Genomic DNA, 20,355 nt, shown 5'->3' on the forward strand with positions numbered 1-20,355 from the left:
AGGAAGGCAGAGGGGCAGAGAGACCCAGGCGTGTGCAGCACCTGGTATAGACACCTGGCCCATGGGTAAAGAAGTCCTTGTCAGCGGTGCAGACACCTGGCCCATGGGTAAAGAAGTCCTTGTCAGCGGTGTAGACACCTGGCCCATGGGTAAAGAAGTCCTTGTCAGCCTCCTGGAATCACAGCCAGACTGCCGTTCGCTCCTTTGGGGGAAAGACAGAATATCCATGGAAACAGGGTAGAAACCTTCCCCTGCAGTTTCAAATGCTTTGAAGTCTTCTGGGTCACTTTTCGAGCTTTGCGGAATGATGACTCAGATGCGAAGGAGAAAACTGTGGACAGACAGGACTCCAAGGCGGGGGGGTCACCCTCCCCCATCCAAGGCAAGTCTATGCTGCTCGGCATTCCAGTGACTGCTTTTCGGGTGTCTCAGGGCTGCAGTTGGGAAGTGCCCCTTAAACCCGCCCCAGATGTAACCGACGTCACCGCCTTGGCTGTGGCCTTGCGGATTTCTCTCTCGCCTCTAGGGGATTTCCAGTAACAGGAGCACCTTTCCCTGGTTTATGACACTCAGCCCTTGGGCTCTCTCCAGCCCCGTGTTCCCAAGCGGGGACCTTGCTGGGTGCAGGCTCTCCCACAGGAAGGGAGAAGATGTGAAGTTTCTGTCTTTCTCTCTTTCTCCCCACAGCCATGTCGGCCAGGGGAAGGGGCAAACGCGGAGGTCCCCCCTGCCCACCCCATTACACTCGGAAACCCTCATAGACAGCAGGGCAGGAAGCACTTGAGGACCCATAGATGTTTCTGTGTCTATGCGCCCACAGGCGCACCCCGGGGCCTGGCCCTGGTCCTCTGGGGCCCTGATTGTCCCTCCTCGGCCTCCACTCCTGCTGGTAACACGTCTTGGGGCCTGAGAACCCTGGTGAGCTGCAGGAGGGAAACACCGCCCGGCAACTCAGAGATACTTTCACTTCTCTTTTCCCCGTCTGGGCGGAGCTGTCTGTGTGTGAGGCCTATCACAAACTTCCTGCTCCGGGCTCGGCAGCTGCCCTGAACCAGGCCACCCCAACAGAGGGTTCGGAGGCGACCCCGGAGGCCCAGGCGGGGCGCAGGAGGGCCCGGAGTGCGACGATGGACGACGGACGCAGAGACCTCAGCACCAGGTCAGTCCTGATCTCCTTCCCTCGCACCTCTCTCTCTGCCTTCCGAGCAACTGTGAAGTTGAGACACTAAATGAATCTCTACTTTCGACCCGGTTTGCAAGAGTGCCGGCTGGCCCGATACTAAAGGGCCGGGAGAGGTCATGAGCTTGCCTCCACGCACATGCCCTTCCTGTTTTGCAACCCCGCTCGGCTGGGGGCCTGTCTGAAGGCCAGGTCCTTCAGGAGGTTGGCATAGGGATTTGCTGTCTCCTCGTGACCTCTGAACCTTCTCCTCTCCCTCAGGCCTCCTCTCCCTTCGCGAATCATTGCAAAGAAGGTCATTGAGAAAATACACAATTCAGGGTCAACCCCTGACTTAGGCTCAAACACTGGGTGCTGTGGTCGCACACCTGTCCTGTGAACAGGCCTCCATCAGCTCGGGCCTTGCATCTTTGTGACTGGGGGTCCGGGTTCTTCCTCGTCATCTTGACCAAAGGAAGTGAAAGGAAGAGAAAGTCTCCAGACCACCAAAGAGAAGTGCAGGCTTCAGGCGTTTTATCTTTACTGTGATTTTCTGTTCTGGAGTGGGTTATGTCTGCGACCAAAAAAAAGGGGGGGCTAGGGAGGAGGAAGGGCAGAAATCCTATCTTTTTCTTTAGTAATGGGTCAGAAATAGTATTACTTAATATTTTAATCAGTTTGTTATGTCGTACAAAAGAAATACATGATAATTCTTGTTCATAAAATTTTAAACAAAATGAAAGTATGGCAAGGGAAAGAGCCCTGTTTACCGCCCACCGCACTGCAGCTTCCAGTGCGGTCCTACTAAGTGCTGTGGCACAGCCTTTCAGATCTTTTTCTATGCGTTTCTGTGTATGGCTTCTTTACCTAAATATGCACTTCGTGTCTTGTTTTTTTAGTAAATGGGATTATATTACATATGCTGTTTTGCACTTTTCCTTTTCTCTTCTTTTAATAGTGAAAATCCTAGAGATCCCCTTCATAAAGAGCTACGCCATTCTTTTTAAGAGCTACATGCTATCCCATAGAATCAATATACCATAATTTTTAAATCACCCCCTCAGCCCCCATGGATGGACATTCAGGTCATATCCGGTTGTTCGATTTACAACAAGCTAGGATAAGAATCATCTATTTCCTTATATTTTTGCGCATTTACAAGTATTTGTCTTGTGTCAACAACCAAAAAAGTGGAATTGTGGAGGCAAGGGTTACTGATATCTTCCTGTGTATATATCCTGCCAGATTGTCCCTCTAAGTATGTTCTCTTAACAATATCAAACGAGATAAACCGTCTCCTCACACCCGAACTTTGCAAAGGTGACGGATAAAGAGTTGCATCTCGTTTTAAGGTGCGTTTTCCCGATTCCATGGGAGGTTGGACAGTGTTTATTGGCCATTTGCCTCTTCCGTAAATTGCTGCTTTATTTATTGCCAGCGTTACTCAGTTGGTAAGATTGTCGTTCCTTTAATGAGAAAGGAAAATTTGCTAAAGGTTCTGAAAATTGTAAATATACTCTCCTTGTCTTTGAACTTTGTTTATGGTGACTTGAGCTTATTAAAGCTTAAAACTGACAGACTTATAGTATTGATTTTATAAGCTAGATGCACCATCTGTTGTTATTAATGATTAATGCTAGCAGAAGAGTCACTGATGAATTCCATGCACGGTGTTCAGCCACAGCTCTTGAGCTCTTAAGATGGCAGATTCAAGTCTACCTTCGCGGAAGGCCAAGTTCCTTCTCTTACATCTCAAAAAATGTTTTCTTTTTCAATTGTGGGGCAACGTTATGCTTCCTTTGAAGCAATGTTAGCCTTCACAGCTTTTATCTGCCCCGTGAATATTCATCTCTTTTGCTTTTTAACTTTCTGCTCAGAATGGTTGTCTCAAACTTTTGTTCCATGACAATTATTTAATGTTTTGTAATTTTTGCATTTCTTGTTATTTCTGTGTGTGTGTGTGTGTGTGTGTGTGCTTAAAGTTGATTGTGTTTATTTTGGGGAGAATAAGGGATCTTAATTTGTTTCTACAACTCTGCAGGCTCTAATGTAAACCACTTTTTTCTTTTCTTTTTTTTTTTTTTAAAAAAGAGTCTTCAGACTCTTGCCTGAATTTATTGCCTATATTTATTGAGGCTTTTGTGTGATTTTAAGTGCTTTGGGGATGTTTTCTGCGTCCTCTGGATTATTCTTCCAGGTTGATTCTGTCTGCAGTTTGGTTTCTGTGCCACGCTACTGGCTTTTTCATGTGCCCACGGTGGTTCTACATCCCCTTTCACTCGTGATTGACCCCCAAACTCCACTTTACACAGGCTTACTCTGGGTGGATATTTTCTTTCCCCCAAATGTCCAGTCTTATCGGAGACTGAATTGCTTCCCATCTGATCTACAGTTTGAGGGCTCTAGTTTTATTCTTATCCATTTTTCCTGAGAAAACTTTAATTAGTCAAACCATCCTTTCCCCCCCTGACCTGCGCTAACCCAGTGGTCCTGTATGCAGGACCTGTTTCTTGCGCTCTCTCCTCCGCCATTGGTTGTGCGAGCCTCTCCTTGTGCCCCACGCACCACGCTGTCACAGTGACCTCGGCTTCAGATGAACTTCTCATATCTGTTGAAGAAATCTTTCCTCTCTCCTCCCAAAGTAGCTTGGCCCTTTGCATCTCCAAATTGACTTGTCAACATCTTGCCGGGAATTTGTTTAGGATTGCATTGAATCTACAGATCAATTTGAAGAGAATTGATATCTTTATAACCTTATGTCTTCTGTCTCATTACTATGGTATATTATTAACTAAAAAATATTCTAATAAAATTTATATTTCTCTCCCTAGAGGTCTTACACTTCTGCTAGATTTATTCGTATATACTTGATATCTTTATGTTATCAAATCTACATAATTTAAAATCGATTTTCTAGCTGCTCGTTACTAAGATAAAAAATAAATGGAAATTTTGCCGAAACCTTGAATTCTACAGACTTCTATGAAGATATATATATATATATGTGGATTTACATGGATACACAATGATAGTTTTGTTTCTTCTGATCTAATCCTTCTACTTATTATTCCTTTTTCTTGCCTTACTGCATGGGCTAGGTACTTTGTATGTGGTGAACACAAGTACTGATAGTAATGATTCTGTCTTGATCCTGATCCCAAAGGGGAAGTTTTTATCACTGCACAATTATGGATGATGTTTGTTGTAGATTTCTTTTATAAAAAGACTTTATGAAAGACTTAACAGATTAAAGAAGTTCTATATTGGCATCTGATACTTTCAACATGGGAGGTGTCTGTGGCCCTATTTTCTTTTGTTTCCGCTGGTTCTCACTCACATTTTTTTAAACAAACTTTTAATTTTGGAATAATTTTATATTTACAGAGAAGTTGCAAAGACAATATAGAAGCTTCCATGGTCCGCACATCCAGATCCATTTCCTGTGACGTTATCCCTCTTACATGACTGTGGTTCATTTTTCAAGACTGAAAAATCAATATTGGTAACATCTGTGAATTAAACCGTGGACTTTTTTTCTGTTTCATCAGCTTTTCCATTAATACACATTTTCCATTAATACACATTAATACACTGTTCCACGATCCAGTCCAGGATTCCACATTGCATCTAGGCATCCTGTCACCTATTCACTTCTGGCATGTGACAGTTTCTCCATCTCTCCTTGTCTTTCATGACCTTGACAGTTTGAAGAGTATTGGTCAGGCACTTTGTAGACTGCTTTTTAATTTGAGTTCATCTGGATGGTATGGGCTTTTGGGTTTGTGAGAGCGTACCAGGGAGGTGAAGTGCCATCCTCATCACATCATATTGGGGGATAGCCCTTATCACCAGGGAAGTTGACCTTGATCATTTAATGCAGGTGGTGTTTGCCAGGCTCTTCCACTATAGAGTTACCATTTTTTCCCTTTCCACAAAGAAAAGGGAAACATTTTCTTCTGTTCACAAAGAAAAGGGAAACATTTTCTTCTGTTCACAAAGATTATTTTGCTTGGTATCTTTGTGTACTAACATTGTATTGGGGAAATTATTTTTAGGTAAAATTGAGGACTGCAATGAAGGTACAACTTTGGAAAAAGTTTCAGTTTGCCACATCCAGGTGCCTCCGGGAACTCTTTAACACAGGTCAGGGTCTGAAAGCACCTGGGGGAAGCCAGATCATTCCAGGCCAGAGCTGCCCCCTCCACTCTATTCTCACTGGGAAGATGTGGTGGTGGTGGCTGGGACTCTCGCTAGACCCTCCCCCTCGTGTGGACTCCAGACTTCATTTCTGTCCCCCTCACCCCTTAAAGTTGTCCAACGCGAGGTTCTGATCCCCTAGGATCAGCAAATGCCTCAAGTTAAAGTGGCTCTGTGCTTGCTTGCCTCCCTGGTTTCTCCTTTCACTTTACTTTTGCCTGGTAATGCCTTATCATAGTTTCGTCTCTTCAGTAACATCTTTAAATGCTTTTTTCAACTTTTACAGTTTTTCCAACAGAAAACTGTATTGCTTGTGGGAGTTGGGGGAGAGTGACGTTTTTGAATCCTGCCCCACCACACCAAGAACTTACAGTCCTGGATTGACGAGTTGATCAAAGTTTATTGCTTGAGGTTTGGTTGTGGTTCATGAATTTTTTTCTCTGAATATATTTTTTTAAGATTTTATTTATTTATTTATTTGAGAGAGAGATTGACAGCCAGCGAGAGAGGGAACACAAGCAGGGGGAGTGGGAGAGGAAGAAGCAGGCTCCCAGCGGAACAGGGAGCCTGATGTGGGGCTCCATCCTGGGACCCTGGGATCAGGCCCTGGGCTGAAGGCAGACGCTTAACGACTGAGCCACCCAGGCGCCCCTTCTCTGAATGTTTTTAAGATTTTTCTCTTAGCTTTTGTATTGTAGTAAGCCTAGATTTATTTGTTTCTTAAAATTTTTGGAATTCTTTTTTGGGTGTTTATCCTTTTGGGGTTTCCAGACTTTCTTGAATTTGCAAGTTGATGTCTTCTGTTTTGTTTTTTGTTTGTTTGTTTGTTTATTGGGTTCTGGTTTTTGGTTTTTGTTTTAATTGAAGTATAGTTGGCATATAATATTATATGAGTTTCAGGTGTGCAACATAGTGATTTCACATGTATATACATTATGAAGCAATCACCACAGCAAGTTTAGTTACCATCTGTCACCATGCAAAATTACTACAATATTATTGACTATATTCTCTGTGCTGTACTTTATAACCCCTTGACTTATTTGTTTTATAACTGTAATTTTGTACCTCTTAATCCCCTTCACCCTTTTACCCATCCCCCCACCTACCTCCTCTTGGGCAATCATCAGTTTGTTCCCTGTATTTATGAGTCTGTTTCTGTTGTGTTTTTGTTGTGTTTTATTCATTTGTTTATTTTTTAGATTCCACATGTAAGTGAAATCATATGGTATTTGTCTTTCTCTGACTTATTTTACTTAACATTAATACCCTCTAGGTCCATCCACGTCATTGAAAATGATAAGATTTCCTTCTTTTTATGGCTGAGTAATATTCCATTATATAATATATATACCAAATCTCCCCTATCCATTCCTCTGTTGATGGAAACTTACCTTGTTTTCATATGTTGGCTATTGCAAACAGTGCTGCAATGAACATAGGGGGCACATATCTTTTTGAATTAGTGTTTTCATTTTCTTCAAATAAATATCCAGAAGTAGAACTGCTGGATCGTATGATATCTCTATTTTTAATCTTTTGAGGAACCTCCATACTGTTTCTCATGGTGGCTGTACTAATTTATATTCCCACCAACAGTGCATAAGTGTTTTTTCTCCACATCCTCACCAACACCTGTTATTTCTTGTCTCTTTTATTCTAGCCATTCTGACATGTGAGGTGACATTTCTTGGTTTGGATTTGCACTTACCTGGGGATTAGTGATGTTGAGCATCTTCTCTTATGTCTGTTGGCCATCTGTCTTCTTTGGGAAAATGTCTATTCAAGTCCTCTGTCCATTTTTTAATGTGATTGCTTGTTTTTTTGGTGTTGAGTTGTAGGCGTTCCTTATGTTTTAGATACTAACCCCTTATGGAATATATCATTTGCAAATATCTTCTCCCCTTCACTAGGTTGCCTTTTGTAGATGGTTTCTTTCACTGTACAAAAGCTTTTTAGTTTGAGGTAGTTCCCAATTGTTTAGTTTTGCTTTTGCTGCCCTTGCCTAAAGAGACAAATCCAAAAAAATATCATGAAGACCATTTGGGGCACCTGGCTGGCTCAGTTGGTAGATTATGTGATTCTTGATCTCAGGGTCATGAGTTCAAGCCCCATGTTGGTCATGGAGCCTCCTTAAAAAAATATTGTTAAGACCAACGTCCCAGAGTTTACTAAGTACTTTTTTTTTTTAGGACTCATTTTTTAGGTCTTGCATTTAGGACTTTAATCCATTTTGAGTTTGTTTTTGTGTATTGTGTAAGACAGTGCCCGGTTTCATTCTTTTGCACGTAGCTGTCCAGTTTTCCGAGCACCATTTATTGAAGATACTGTCTTTTCCCCATTGTATATTCTTGCCTCCTTTGTCATAGATTACTTGGCTGTATAAGTGTGGGTTTATTTTTGGGCTCTCTACTCTGTCCCATTGATCTTTCTATTTTTGTGCCAGTACCATACTGTATTGATTATCATAGCTTTGTAGTATATCATGAAATCTGGGATAGTGATACCTCTAGCTTTGTTATTCTTTCTCAAGATTGCTCTGGCTACTTGGGATATTTTGTGGTTCCATATACATTTTCGGATTTTTTGTTCTAGTTCTGTGAAGAATATTGTTGGTATTTTGATAGGAATTATATTGAATCTGTATATTGCTTTGGGTAGTATGGAAATTTTAACATTAATTTTTTTGATCCATGACCATAGTATATCTGTCCATTTATTTGTGTCATCTTTAATTTCTTGCATCAGTGTCTTATAGTTTTCAGAGTACAAGTCTTTTACCTCCTTGGTTAAACGTATTCCTAGGTATTTCATTATTTTTGGTGCAATCGTAAATGGGATTGTTTGCTTAATTTCTCTGTTAGTTTGTTGTCAGTGTAAGAAAATGCAACAGATTTCTGTATATAAACTTTGTATCCTGCTACTTTATCAAATTTGTTTATTAGATCTAATAGTTTTTTTGTGGAGTCTTTAGGGTTTTCTATATATAGAGTGATGTCATCTGCAAACAGTGACAGTTTTACTTCTTTACCAATTCAGATGCTATATCCTAACTGCTGTAGTTAGGATTTCTGTACTATGTTGAACATAAGTGGCAAGATAGGGGACATCCTTACCTTGTTCATGATCTTAGGGGAAAGCTTCTTTTCACTATTGAGCATGATGTTATCTGTGGGTATGTCATTTATACCCTTTATTATGTTCAGGTATGCTCCCTCTAACCCCACTTTGTTGAGAGTTTTCATCATGAATGATATTGAGTTTTGTCTAATACTTTTTATGCATCTGTTGAGATGATCATAAGACTTGTATCCTTCAGGGCGCCTGGGTGGCACAGTGGTTAAGCGTCTGCCTTTGGCTCAGGGCGTGATCCCGGCGTTCTGGGATCGAGCCCCACATCAGGCTCCTCCGCTATGAGCCTGCTTCTTCCTCTCCCACTCCCCCTGCTTGTGTTCCCTCTCTCGCTGGCTGTCTCTATCTCTGTCGAATAAATAAATAAAATCTTTAAAAAAAAAAAAAAAGACTTGTGTCCTTCATTTTATTAATGTGTGTTTCATGTTGATTGATTTGCTGATATTGAACCACCTTTGTATCCTTGTAATGAATCCCACTTGATCATGGCGTATGATCCTCTTAATGTATGTTGAATTAGGTTTGCTAATTACTGAGGACTTTCATTTATCTGGTATTTATAGCAGAAATATAGTAGTCTTAAAATGATTTGGGGTGATGTGAAAATTTAACAATTGTTTTGGAATGGTTTATTTAATATAGATATTTTTTGTTCTTTGAAGGATTTCGGAAAATTGTCTATAAAACTATTTGAAACTGATACTGGAGTGGGGGGAGAGGGCAGGGTTAGGGTGGTTCTCAAAGTGCCTTATACATTTCTATTACTTCTAGTTCTATTTAGTCCTCATGTTGACTCTCAGTTTTGATGATTTATATTTTCCTGAAAAGTAACCATTTTTCCTAGATTGTCATATTTATTGGTAGAAAATTATACAAGGATTTCTTTTGTAGAGCTTAATCTGTTCTTAACTGCAGACATATCCTTTTCCTTATTCCCAGTATTGTTCATTTATTTCTTTTGTTCTCCTGGTCAAACTTTGCATTTTGTTGTTCTCTTCAAAGAATCACCTATTGATTTATCGATCCATTCTTTTTATTTTTTGTTTGAGTTTTAATTAATTCCTACTTTTCTTTATTATATTTTTGTATTTTTTTTTTCTTTCCCCATTTTTGTCTTCAGTTTCCTTGGGGGTTACCTTGACATCTTTTCTTAATACTTAGATTTAAAAACTTAATTTCTTTTTCAATGTTTCTTGTTTTCTAATACATGCATTTTAAGCCATGAATGATTATCTCTGTGCCACTTGGGTATATCTGTGGTTTTTATATGTCTGTGGTTTTATATGTTTTCATTAGAGTTTGTTTCTTACTTATCTGTAATTTCTATTTGATTTACTTTTTAAACTAAGCACTGTTTGGAAGGAGTTCTGAAAATTTCTCAGTGAATAAGATAGAAGGAGGTCGTTCTTTGTCCTGGTTGTTTGTTCTGGTCTTATCAAATGTGGTTAGAAAATGTATTCCTTAAGATTTTTTTTTTCATTTCATAGTCAATTGTTATTTTTCTTGTGGCCTAATGTATGTGATTTTGCAGCTTCTCCATGTTTAAAGAGTAATATAATGTAGTGATTAATAGTGTGCTATTTAGGGGCGCCTGGGTGGTTCAGTCGTTAAGCGTCTGCCTTTGGCTCAGGGCGTGATCCCGGCGTTCCGGGATCGAGCCCCACATCAGGCTCCTCCGTTGGAAGCCTGCTTCTTCCTCTCCCACTCCCCTGCTTGTGTTCCCTCTCTCACTGGTTGTCTCTATCTCTGTCAAATAAATAAATAAATAAAATCTTTATTAAAAAAATAGTGTGCTATTTAATGCTGGTCAGGAGGGAGGGTAGGAGCTCAGGGGATAGGTAGGAAGTTTGGGGAGGGGTGTTCTGAACCCTAGCTCTGCCACTACATAGATGTAAAATATGTCTCCTCAGTATTTTAAAGATATTTTCTTACGGATCATGACTTCTACCATATGGTCTGGTGAAGTTTATATTTTATCAGTATGAAATAACCTACATTCCTTGTGATGCTTTTCAACATAACTTCTATTTGCTTCCGATTTTAGGTTTGCTGCAAAGCTTTCTTTGCATTTGTTTAGTGTGTCTTTTCCAGTCCCTTTATTTTCAATCTTCTTGAGCTGTTTTATTGTTTATACGCCCTTATAAATAGAATATAATGTATACAAAAATTAACCCAAGTGGATTAAAGACGTGAATGTAAGACCTGAAAAAACATAAAATTCCTAGAAGAAGACATAGTGATAAACCTCTTGATACTGGCCTTGGTGTTGAATTTTTGTATTTGATCCAAAAGCACAAGCAACAAAAGCAAAAATAAACAAGTGGGATACATCAAATTAAAAAGCTTCTGCACAGCGAAGGAGACCATCAATCAACAAATTGAGAAGGCAGCTTACTGAATGGGAGAAAATTTTTACAAATCATATATTTGATAAGGGGTTAATATCTAGAACACATAAAGAACTCAAATAACTCAATAGCAAAAAACCAATATGATTTAAAAATTGACAGAGGCTCTAAATAGACATTTTTCCAAAAATGACATACAGATGGCCAACGAACTCATGAAAAGATGCTCAACATCACTAATTATCAGGGAGATGCAAATCCAAACCTTAATGAGATATCCCCTCACACCTGTCAGAACGGCTAATACCAAAAAGACAAGGAATAGCAAGTGTTGGTGAAGATGTGGAGAAAAGGGAACACTTGTGCACTATTAATGGGAATGTAAATTGGTGCAGCCACTATTTAAAACAGTATGGAGGTTCCTCAAAAAATTAAAAATAGAGCTACTATATATATGATCCAGCAATTCTACTTCTGGATATTTGTCTGAAGAAAACAAAAATGTGAATTTGAAAAGATATATTGGGGCGCCTGGGTGGCTCAGTCAGTTAAGCGTCTGCTTTCAGCTCAGGTCATGATCCCAGGGTCCTGGGATCAAGCTCCACGTCGGGCTCTCTACTCAATGGGGAGCCTGCTTCTCCCCCTCCCTCTGCCTGCCACTCCCTCTGCTTGCACGCTCTCTCTCTCTGTCAAATAAATAAATAAAATCTTTAAAAAAAAAGAGAGAAAAAAGAAAAGTGAATCTACAGAGACAGAAAGTAGATTAGTAGTGACCTGGGGCTGAGGGATAGGAATAGGGACTGACTATGAACCATCGTGAGCAAACTCTGTGAGGTAATGAAACGTTCTAAACTTGGACTGTAGTGATAGTTGCAGAACTCTAGAACTTTGCTAAAAATCATTGAATTGTCCACGTAAAAGAGGTGAATTTTATAATATGTAAATTATACCTCATTAAAACTGTCTTTAAAAATAAAAGTAGGCATGTTAACCGTTGAATAGACTCAGTCAAAAGTTAATTGGTTACATTTTTTTTCTGGAATGTAAGAAAAAAGTTGCGGAAACTATGAAAAAAATAAGATATATTGCGTAATCTGATGTTTTGACATTCTGTCAATGGGAATTTTAGAAGGAGAGGAGAAAGAATGAGAGCAAAAGAATAAAAAGAGGAAAAACAGTTTTCAGAATGAAAGCTAGAACTTTTTTAAAAAGTTTTTGTTTAAATTCCAGTTAGTTAACATACATTAGTTTCAGGTGTAGAATTTGGTGACTCAGCACTTTCACACAACAGCCAGTGCTCATCACAACAAATGCCTTCCGTAATTCCCTTCACCTAGTTAATCCACTCCCCCCTTAACCACCAGTCTGTTCTTTACAGTTAAGAGTCTGTTTCTTGGTTTTCTCTCCTTTTATCCCCCCTACACTCCTTTGTTTTGTTTCTTAAATTCCACATATGAGTGAAATCATATGATATTTGTCTTTCTCTGTACGTTATCAACAACAGCCAAATTACGGAAAGAGCTCAAATGTCCATCTTCTGATGAATGGATAAAGAAGGTGTAATATATTTATATAATTTACATATTATAAAATTCACCTCTTTTACGTGGACAATTCAATGATTTTTAGCAAAGTTCTAGAGTTCTGCAACTATCACTACAGTCCAAGTTTAGAACGTTTCATTACCTCACAGAGTTTGCTCACGATGGTTCGTAGTCAGTCCCTATTCCTATCCCTCAGCCCCAGGTCACTACTAATCTACTTTCTGTCTCTGTAGATTCCCTTTTTCTGGACATTTCATATAGACGGAATCATATCATATGTGGTCTTGCACATCTGACTTCTTTCACTGAGTGCAATATTCTTGAGGTTCATTCATGTTGTGGCACGTGTTCATATTTTCTTCCTTGTTATCGCTGAGTAACACTCCATTGGATGGATCTACAATGTTTTATTTATCCATTTACCTGCTCATGGACGTTTGGATTTTTCCACTTTTTGGCTGTTATGGTATATGCTGCCATGAATATTTGCATATTTCTGTGGACAGGTTTTCATTTCTAGGTTTGTACCTAGGAGTGGAATTATGGGGTCATATGGTAACATTATGCTTAACTTTTTAAAAAACCATCTTACAGTGTTTTCGAAGATTCCCACAAGCGTTGCATAAGGGTTCCAGTTTTTCCACAGTCTTGCTAACTATGTCTTTGATTATAGTCAATCCAGTAAGTACACATTGGTATCTCATTTTGGTTTTAATTTGCTTTTTCCCTAGTGACTAATGATGTTGGACATCTTGTCATGTGTTTCTTACCTTCCATATATCTTTTTGAAGAAATAGCTATTCAAATCATTAGCCAATCATTTAATTGGGTTGTCTATTGAGTTGTAGGAATTCTTTATATATCTGTGTACGAGTCATTCATTAGAAATACGATTGGCTAGTATTTTTCCCCGCTCTGGAACTAGTCTTTTATTTCTTTTGAAGCACAAAGGACTTAAATTTTTTTGAATTCCAGTTTATCAATTTATTCTTTTATGGATCATGCCTTTGTTTTTTTTTTAAAGATTTTATTTATTTATTTATTTATTTATTTATTTATTTATTTATTTGAGAGAGAGCAAGAGTGAGAGAGATCACAGAGGGAGAGGGAGAAGCAGACTCCCCACTGAGCAGGGGCCTGTCCAGGGGCTCAATCCCAGGACCATGGGATCACGACCTGAGCTGAAGGCAGACGCTTATCTAACTGAGACACCCAGGCGCCCCGACTCATGCTTTTTGATGTTGTAGCTACCATTTAGTCTAACCCAAAATCACAAATATTTTCTATCTCTTCTTTGAAAAGCTTTATCATTTTCTCTTGTACACAGGATACTACATAATCTGTGGGACCCAGTGAAAAATGAAAGTGGGGGGACCCTTGTTCAAAAATCATTATGAATTTCCTAACAGTGAGAGCTGGGCATTAAACCAAGTACGGGGCCTTGTGTGACTGCGAAAGATGCATGCCCCTGAATTTGGCCCTGCTCTTACATTTAGATCTATGATCCCTTCTGAGTTGATTTTTTTTTTTAAGTTTTGTACACAGCTGATACTTTCATTAAGTTTCTCTTGAGGTTCCATTTTAATTTTTTTTAATTTTTTTTTACATTTTTTATTATGTTATGTTAGTCACCATACAGTTCATCATTAGTTTTTTTTAATAATAATTTTTTATTATGTTATGTTAGTCACCATACAGTACATCATTAGTTTTTGATGTAATGTTCCATGATTCATTGTTTGCGTATAACACCCAGTGCTCCATGCAATATGTGCCCTCCTTACTACCCATCACTGGGCTATCCCAATCCTCTACCCCCCCTCCCCTCTGAAGCCCTCAGTTTGTTTCCCAGAGTCCATAGTCTCTCGTGGTTCATTCCCCCTTCTGTTTACCCCCTCCTTCATTCTTCCCTTCCTTCTCCTACTGATCTCCCTGCTATTTCTTATGTTCCATAAATGAGTGAAACCATATGATAATTGTCTTTCTCTGCTTGACTTATTTTGAGTTGATTTTTGTCTAGGTGTGAGGTGAGGTTATAAAATAATCTTTCTGTATGTGGATATTTAAATGTCCTAGTACCATTTGTTAAAAAAGACTCTTCATTGAATTGCCTTGGTACTTTGAAAATCAATTATAAGGATTTATTTTTCCCTCTCAATTCTAGTCCGTTGACCTATGTATCTATTTTTATGCTAGTGCTCTAACTCTCTGCGTGAGCGTAGCTTTACAGTAAGTCTTGAATTCAGGAAGTATAAAGCCTTCAACTCTGTTCCTCAAGACTATTTTGGCTATTTTGTGTTTTTGTATTTCCATAGAAATTTTTGGATTAACTTCTCAGTTTCTGGAAAAAAATCTTACTGGGATTTTGATAGAAATTCACAGAAGGGGGAATGAACCACGAGAGACTATGGACTCTGGGAAACAAACTGAGGGCTTCAGAGGGGAGGGGGGTGGGGGATTGGGATAGGCTGGTGATGGGTAGTAAGGAGGGCATGTATTGCATGGAGCACTGGGTGTTATATGCAAATAATGAATCATGGAACAATACATCAAAAACTAAAGATGGACTGTATGGTGACTAACATAAATATAATAAAAAATTATTATAAAAAAAGAAAAAAGAAATTTCACTTAATCTATAGATCAATTAGGGGAGAATTGCTATCTTAAAAATACTGAGTTTTCTAATCCATGAACATGGAATGTTTCTATTTATTTTAATCTTTAATTTCTTAAAATGTTTTATTTATTTGAGAGAGAGCACACAATGGGGGGAGGGGCAGAAGGAGAGGGAGAAGCAGACCCTCTGCTGAGCAGGGAGCCTGACACAGGGTTCAAACCCAGGACCCTGAATCATGACCTGAGTTGAAGACAGACACTTAACTGACTGAGCCACCCAGGAGCCCCTGATCTTTAATTTTTCTTAGCGATATTTTGTAGTTTTCAGCATGTAAGACTTGCTTTTTGTTAAAGTTATTCCTAGATATTTAATTCTTTTGCCTACCTTTATTTTTTAATTTGGAAACTCAATTTCTAAATTTCTAAATTTCCTGGTTAATTGTTTTATAGACACAATATTATCTCGTAAGCTGTGAGAGTGTGAAATATACTTCCTCTAAAGTCTTGCTTTGTTGGCTGTATTATTCATATTTCCTCTGGTGTTAATAAAAAAGAGTAAAGAAGGATCTGAAGGGACCTGGGTGGAGCCCTGACTCTCTTCACCAAGCCAGTGTTAACAGCCTACGCCACGACTTTCCCAAAATTTGTTCCAAACTTTACACACAAATGAAAGACTTTTTTTACTTTAATTTGTGTAAAAATGGAATCATAATATATTAATCTGAACTTGATGTTTTTATTTAGCAATAAAACTACACCCTTCCATCCAAATTACTAGAAATAAATAGCTACATACTATTCCAACAGTACGGATTTGCCATAATCTGAGCAACCATTCAGCTGAATGGACAATCAAGTTGTTTTCAGGTTTGAGGGTCTTCACATTTGTTGTATTTTGCTACAAAAAAACAATGCTTCAATAAAAACTTTTGTACTTGTGGATATCTAATCAACTTGTGGGTATTTAACCAACAATTTTTAATGTCTTATGTATCTCAAGTATTCAAGAAAAAGCATGGGACAAAACAGACAAAATCCTTGTGCTTATGGTATATATATATTTTGGGAGAAGACAGGCACTGAATAAGACAGTAAACACTAAATAAAATAAATAAGTAAGTAATTTAATATGTTAGGGAATGATAAGGACATGTATAAAAAGAGAGCTAGAATAGGGGACTGGGAATATGGGGGTAAAGTAGGGGGCTGTAGTTGTGATTTTAAGTAGGTTGATCAAAGCAGGCCTCATTGAGAAGGGGGCATGGAGCAAGGACCTTAAAGAGATGAGGGAGGTAGTTTACTCCATGGATGTCTGGACGGAGAACATGCTACGCAAAAGAGAGAGCCAGAGCCAAGTTTCTGGGCTTGGAGTGTGCCTGATGTAGTCAAGAAACAGCGAAGAGGAGGGTGTGACCAGAGAGAGATGAGCTAGGGGAGAGGAGAGAAAGGCTGAACACTGTAAGAACTTGGCTTTTACTCTGGGGGAAATGGGGAGCCACTGAAAGTTCTGGAGTTTCTCTAAGATGCATATTGTTTTTATTTTCACGGGATAGGTTCCAAAAATGATTGCTAGGTTCATCACTAGTGTATCTTAAAATTTATAGATTATTGTCAGATCTCTTCTGAAAAGGCTTTAGCAATTCAAGCTCACACCAGCAAGGTATATTTTCCTAAATCTTCTCCCACACTGTATCATCACATACGAAATTGTGTTTGCCAGTCTAACTAGAAGAGATGGTCTCTCACTGATGTTTCAGTTCATATGCATTCATACATTTATTGGACATTTCCTTTTCCCTAAGCTGTCTCTTTAGGTCTGTTTTCTTTGGGGTTGTCACATGTTATTAATAGCCTGGAATCTTTGTATGTCAGATATATTAACCCTATGTCATACGTGTTGAAAATATTTTCCACATTGCCTTTTAATATCTGTATTACTTTGGTTTTACATTTGTATCTATTAAATCTTCCTCTACCTACTTTCATTGTATGTTTTTCTTGGCTTGACTCAAATATGTATTCTATCACATAAGTTTCTATATGACTACTTACCCAGTTTCAATGGAATTACAGTTTGCAAGTGCATCACACTTGCACAGTAATTTCAGAAGGATTGACATTTTAAAATTACTATGTTTTCTTAACTGAGGGTGACTTATATATCTGTTTATTTAGATCTTGTTTAATTTCCTTTAATAGGATTTTAGAGTTTTCTCCATATAGGTCTATACGTTTCAGATGCTTATAAATATACATGCATTGTATTTGCTATTGTTTCTCAAGTGTTATTTCTTCTCAGTTTATATTGTTCTAAACAAAATCTCTAAGTTTCATTTATCTATTTTTTAAAATTCGTGCATGTTGGTAAATTCCTTTTCTAGTTCTTATGGAGTTACTTTGGTCTCTAGGATTTCTATGTATATAATTGTAGGACACGTAATGTATGTCATTTTAGTATTTATACCATGACTTCATTTTCTTACCCTATTTCATTAGCTAAAACTTATAAAAATTTAAATAAAAACAACGATGGTAATGGTAGACAATGCTGTCTTTTTTTCCTATTTAAATTACTTCATCTTTCACTTAATTTTTATAATTTTGGGGGACTTTATATTATATTAGCATCTATCTATTGCATATGGTTTTTATAAAAATAGCTGCTAGGTCTTACCAATTCCCTTTTAAAATAATTTAGGGATATATTTATATGCTTTTTTCCTCCTTTTGATTGTTTTTGTACTAAATTATCTAAAGAGATTTCCTAATGTTGAAACATGTTTACTCATTTCATTATTTAACTTTTTCTTCCTCTTTTTTTCCTTAGTATGACGGTTTCATGTTTTTTAGGCTAAAATTTTTTTATTGTTGATCTCTTTATTAATCGAAGTGTAATTCACATCCAGTGTTATATTAGTTTCAGGAGTACAGTGTATTGATGCAACAATTCTGTACATTACTCAGTGTTCCTCACCGTAAGTGTAGTCATTATGTGTTACCATAAACGTTATTACAATATTATTAACTGTATTCCCTTTGCTGCACTTTTCCTCTCTCACTTATTTATTTTATAACTGGAAGTTTGTACCTCTTAATCCCCTTTACCTATTTCACCCATTCCATCACCTACCTCCCCTCTGGCAGCCATCAGTTTGTTCTCTGAATTTGAAAGTCTGATTTTTTTGGTTTTTTGTTTGTTTTGTTTTTTAGATTCCACATGTAAATGAAATCATATCGTCTTTTTCTGTCTTATTTCACTTAGCATAATACTCTCTAGTTTCACTCATGTTGTCATGAATGGCAAGATCCCATTGTGTTAAAAATTAAAAATAGAAATACCATATGATCCAGTAATTCCACTACTGAGTATTTACCCAAAGAAAACAAACAAACAAACAAAACTCATTCAAAAAGATAAATGCACCCCTATGTTTATTGCAGCATTATTTACAATAGTCAAGATATGGAAGCAGCCCAAGTGTCCTTTGATAGAAAGAATGGAGAAAGATGAATGTGGTGTCTGTATACAATGGGATATTGCTCCTCCTCTATTTTTGAAATAGTCTCTAACCACGAGGTCTATATCATCTTTGATCCAACACACTACTTTTCCTTTTGTAAAGTCTCTGGATCTCTTCTTTTCTTTAACCTGCAGCCTGTTCAACATCTACTTATAATTTATTGAGACCTCTTTTGTGGCCAAGATTATGATCCATATCGATACACATTTCACAAACTGGGAAAAAATGGTATGTTCCTTGTTTTTAGGTCACAAGATTAAATGATAAATTATTCTTGCTAATTTATCCAGAGCCTGTATATTTTTCAAAGATTTTATTTATTTATTATGAGAGAGGGAGAGAGAAAGAGCTGGGGGGAGGGGCAGGTGATATCTCATTGTAGTTTTGATTTGTATTTCCCTGATGCCGAGTGATGTCGAGCATCTTTTCATGTGTCTGTCGGCCATCTGGATGTCTTCTTGGAAAAATATCTATTCATGTCGCCTGCCCATTTTTTAACTGGATTATCTGTTTTTTGGGTGTTGAGTTTTAAAAGTTCTTTACAGATTTTGGATACCAACCTTTATCAGATACATCACTGGCAAACATCTTTTCCCATTCTGTAGGTTGCCTTTTAGTTCTGTTTATTGTTTCCTTCACTGTGCAGAGCTATTTATTTTGACGACGTCTCAATAGCTTATTTTTGCTTTTGTTTCCCTTGCCTCAGGAGACAGATTCAGTATAACAGTGCCATAGCTGATGTCAAAGAGGTTACTGCTTGTGTTCTCCTCCAGAATTTTAATAGTTTTCTGTCTCACATTTAGGTCTTTAATCCATTTTGAATTTATTTTTGTGTAGGGTGTAAGAGAGTGGTCCAGTTTTGTTCTTTTGCGTGTTCCTGTCCAGTTTTCCCAACACCATTTGTTGAAGGGACTCTTTCTCCCGTTGGATGTCCTTTTCTGCTTATCGAAGATTAACTGACCATATAGTTGTGGGTCCATTTCTGGGCTCTCTATTCTGTGCTATTGTCTATGTGTCTGTTTTTGTGTCAGTACCACACTGTCTTGATCACTACACCTTTGTAGTACAACTTAAAGTCCAGAATTGTGATGCCTCCAGCTTTGGTTTTCTTTTTCAACATTACTTTGGCTATTCGGAGTCTTTGTGGTTCCATACAATAGGATTGGTTGTTCTAGCTCCGTAAAAAAATTCTGTTTGGATTTTGATAGGGATTGCATGAAATATGTAGATTGCTTTGGGTAATATAGACATTTTAACAACATTTGTTCTTCCAATCTCTGAGCATGGAATGTTTCTCCATTTCTTTGTTTCCTCTTCAATTTCTTTCATCAGTGTTTTATAGTTTTCAGAGTACAGATCTTTTACCTCTTTGGTTAGGTTTATCTGTAGGTATCTTATTGTTTTTAGTGCAATAGTAAGTGGGCCTGATTCCTTGATTTCTCTTTCCACTGCTTCATTATTGGTGTAGAAAAATGCAACAGATCTCTGTATGTTGATTTGGTATCCTGCGACTTTACTGAACTCGTATCAGTTCTAGCAATTTTTTGGCGGAGTCTTTTGAGTTTTCTGTATAGAGTATCATGTCATCTGCAAATAGTGAAAGTTTGACTTTTTCCTTGCTGATTTGAATGCCTTTTATTTCTTTTTGTTGTCTGATTGCTGTGGCTGAGACGTCCAGTACTATGTTAAGTAACAGTGGTGAGAGTAGACATCCCTGTCTTGTTCCTGACTATAGAAGGAAAGCTCTCAGTTTTTCCCCATGGAGGATGATATTAGCTGTAGGTTTTTTGTATATGGCCTTTCTTATATCAAGGTATGTTCCCTCCAACTGTACT

The 20,355-nt window shown here is 38.1% G+C and overlaps 1 protein-coding gene across 10 annotated transcripts in view; it reads left to right on the plus strand.

Annotated features, from left to right (window-relative positions):
* The first annotated feature begins 569 nt into the window (after positions 1 to 569).
* The window catches only part of SP100 (SP100 nuclear body protein), an 89,028-nt gene continuing 69,242 nt past the window's right edge, over positions 570 to 20,355 (plus strand). For 4 of the 10 annotated variants that reach the window (XM_045794144.2, XM_045794147.2, XM_087864251.1 and 1 more), the window contains exon 1: positions 573 to 1,159. In XM_045794144.2, the coding sequence (XP_045650100.2) occupies positions 1,128 to 1,159 (32 nt within the window). In that variant the 5' untranslated portion in view covers positions 573 to 1,127. Of the gene's footprint in view, positions 1,160 to 20,355 lie in introns of all 10 variants that reach the window. The other 6 variants (XR_006779006.2, XR_006779008.2, XM_087864257.1 and 3 more) reach the window with 3 other exon arrangements.

Source organism: Ursus americanus, chromosome 1, assembly GCF_024610735.1.
Source record: "Ursus americanus isolate L20-20 chromosome 1, mUrsAme1.1.p, whole genome shotgun sequence".
Taxonomy (NCBI): domain Eukaryota; kingdom Metazoa; phylum Chordata; class Mammalia; order Carnivora; family Ursidae; genus Ursus; species Ursus americanus.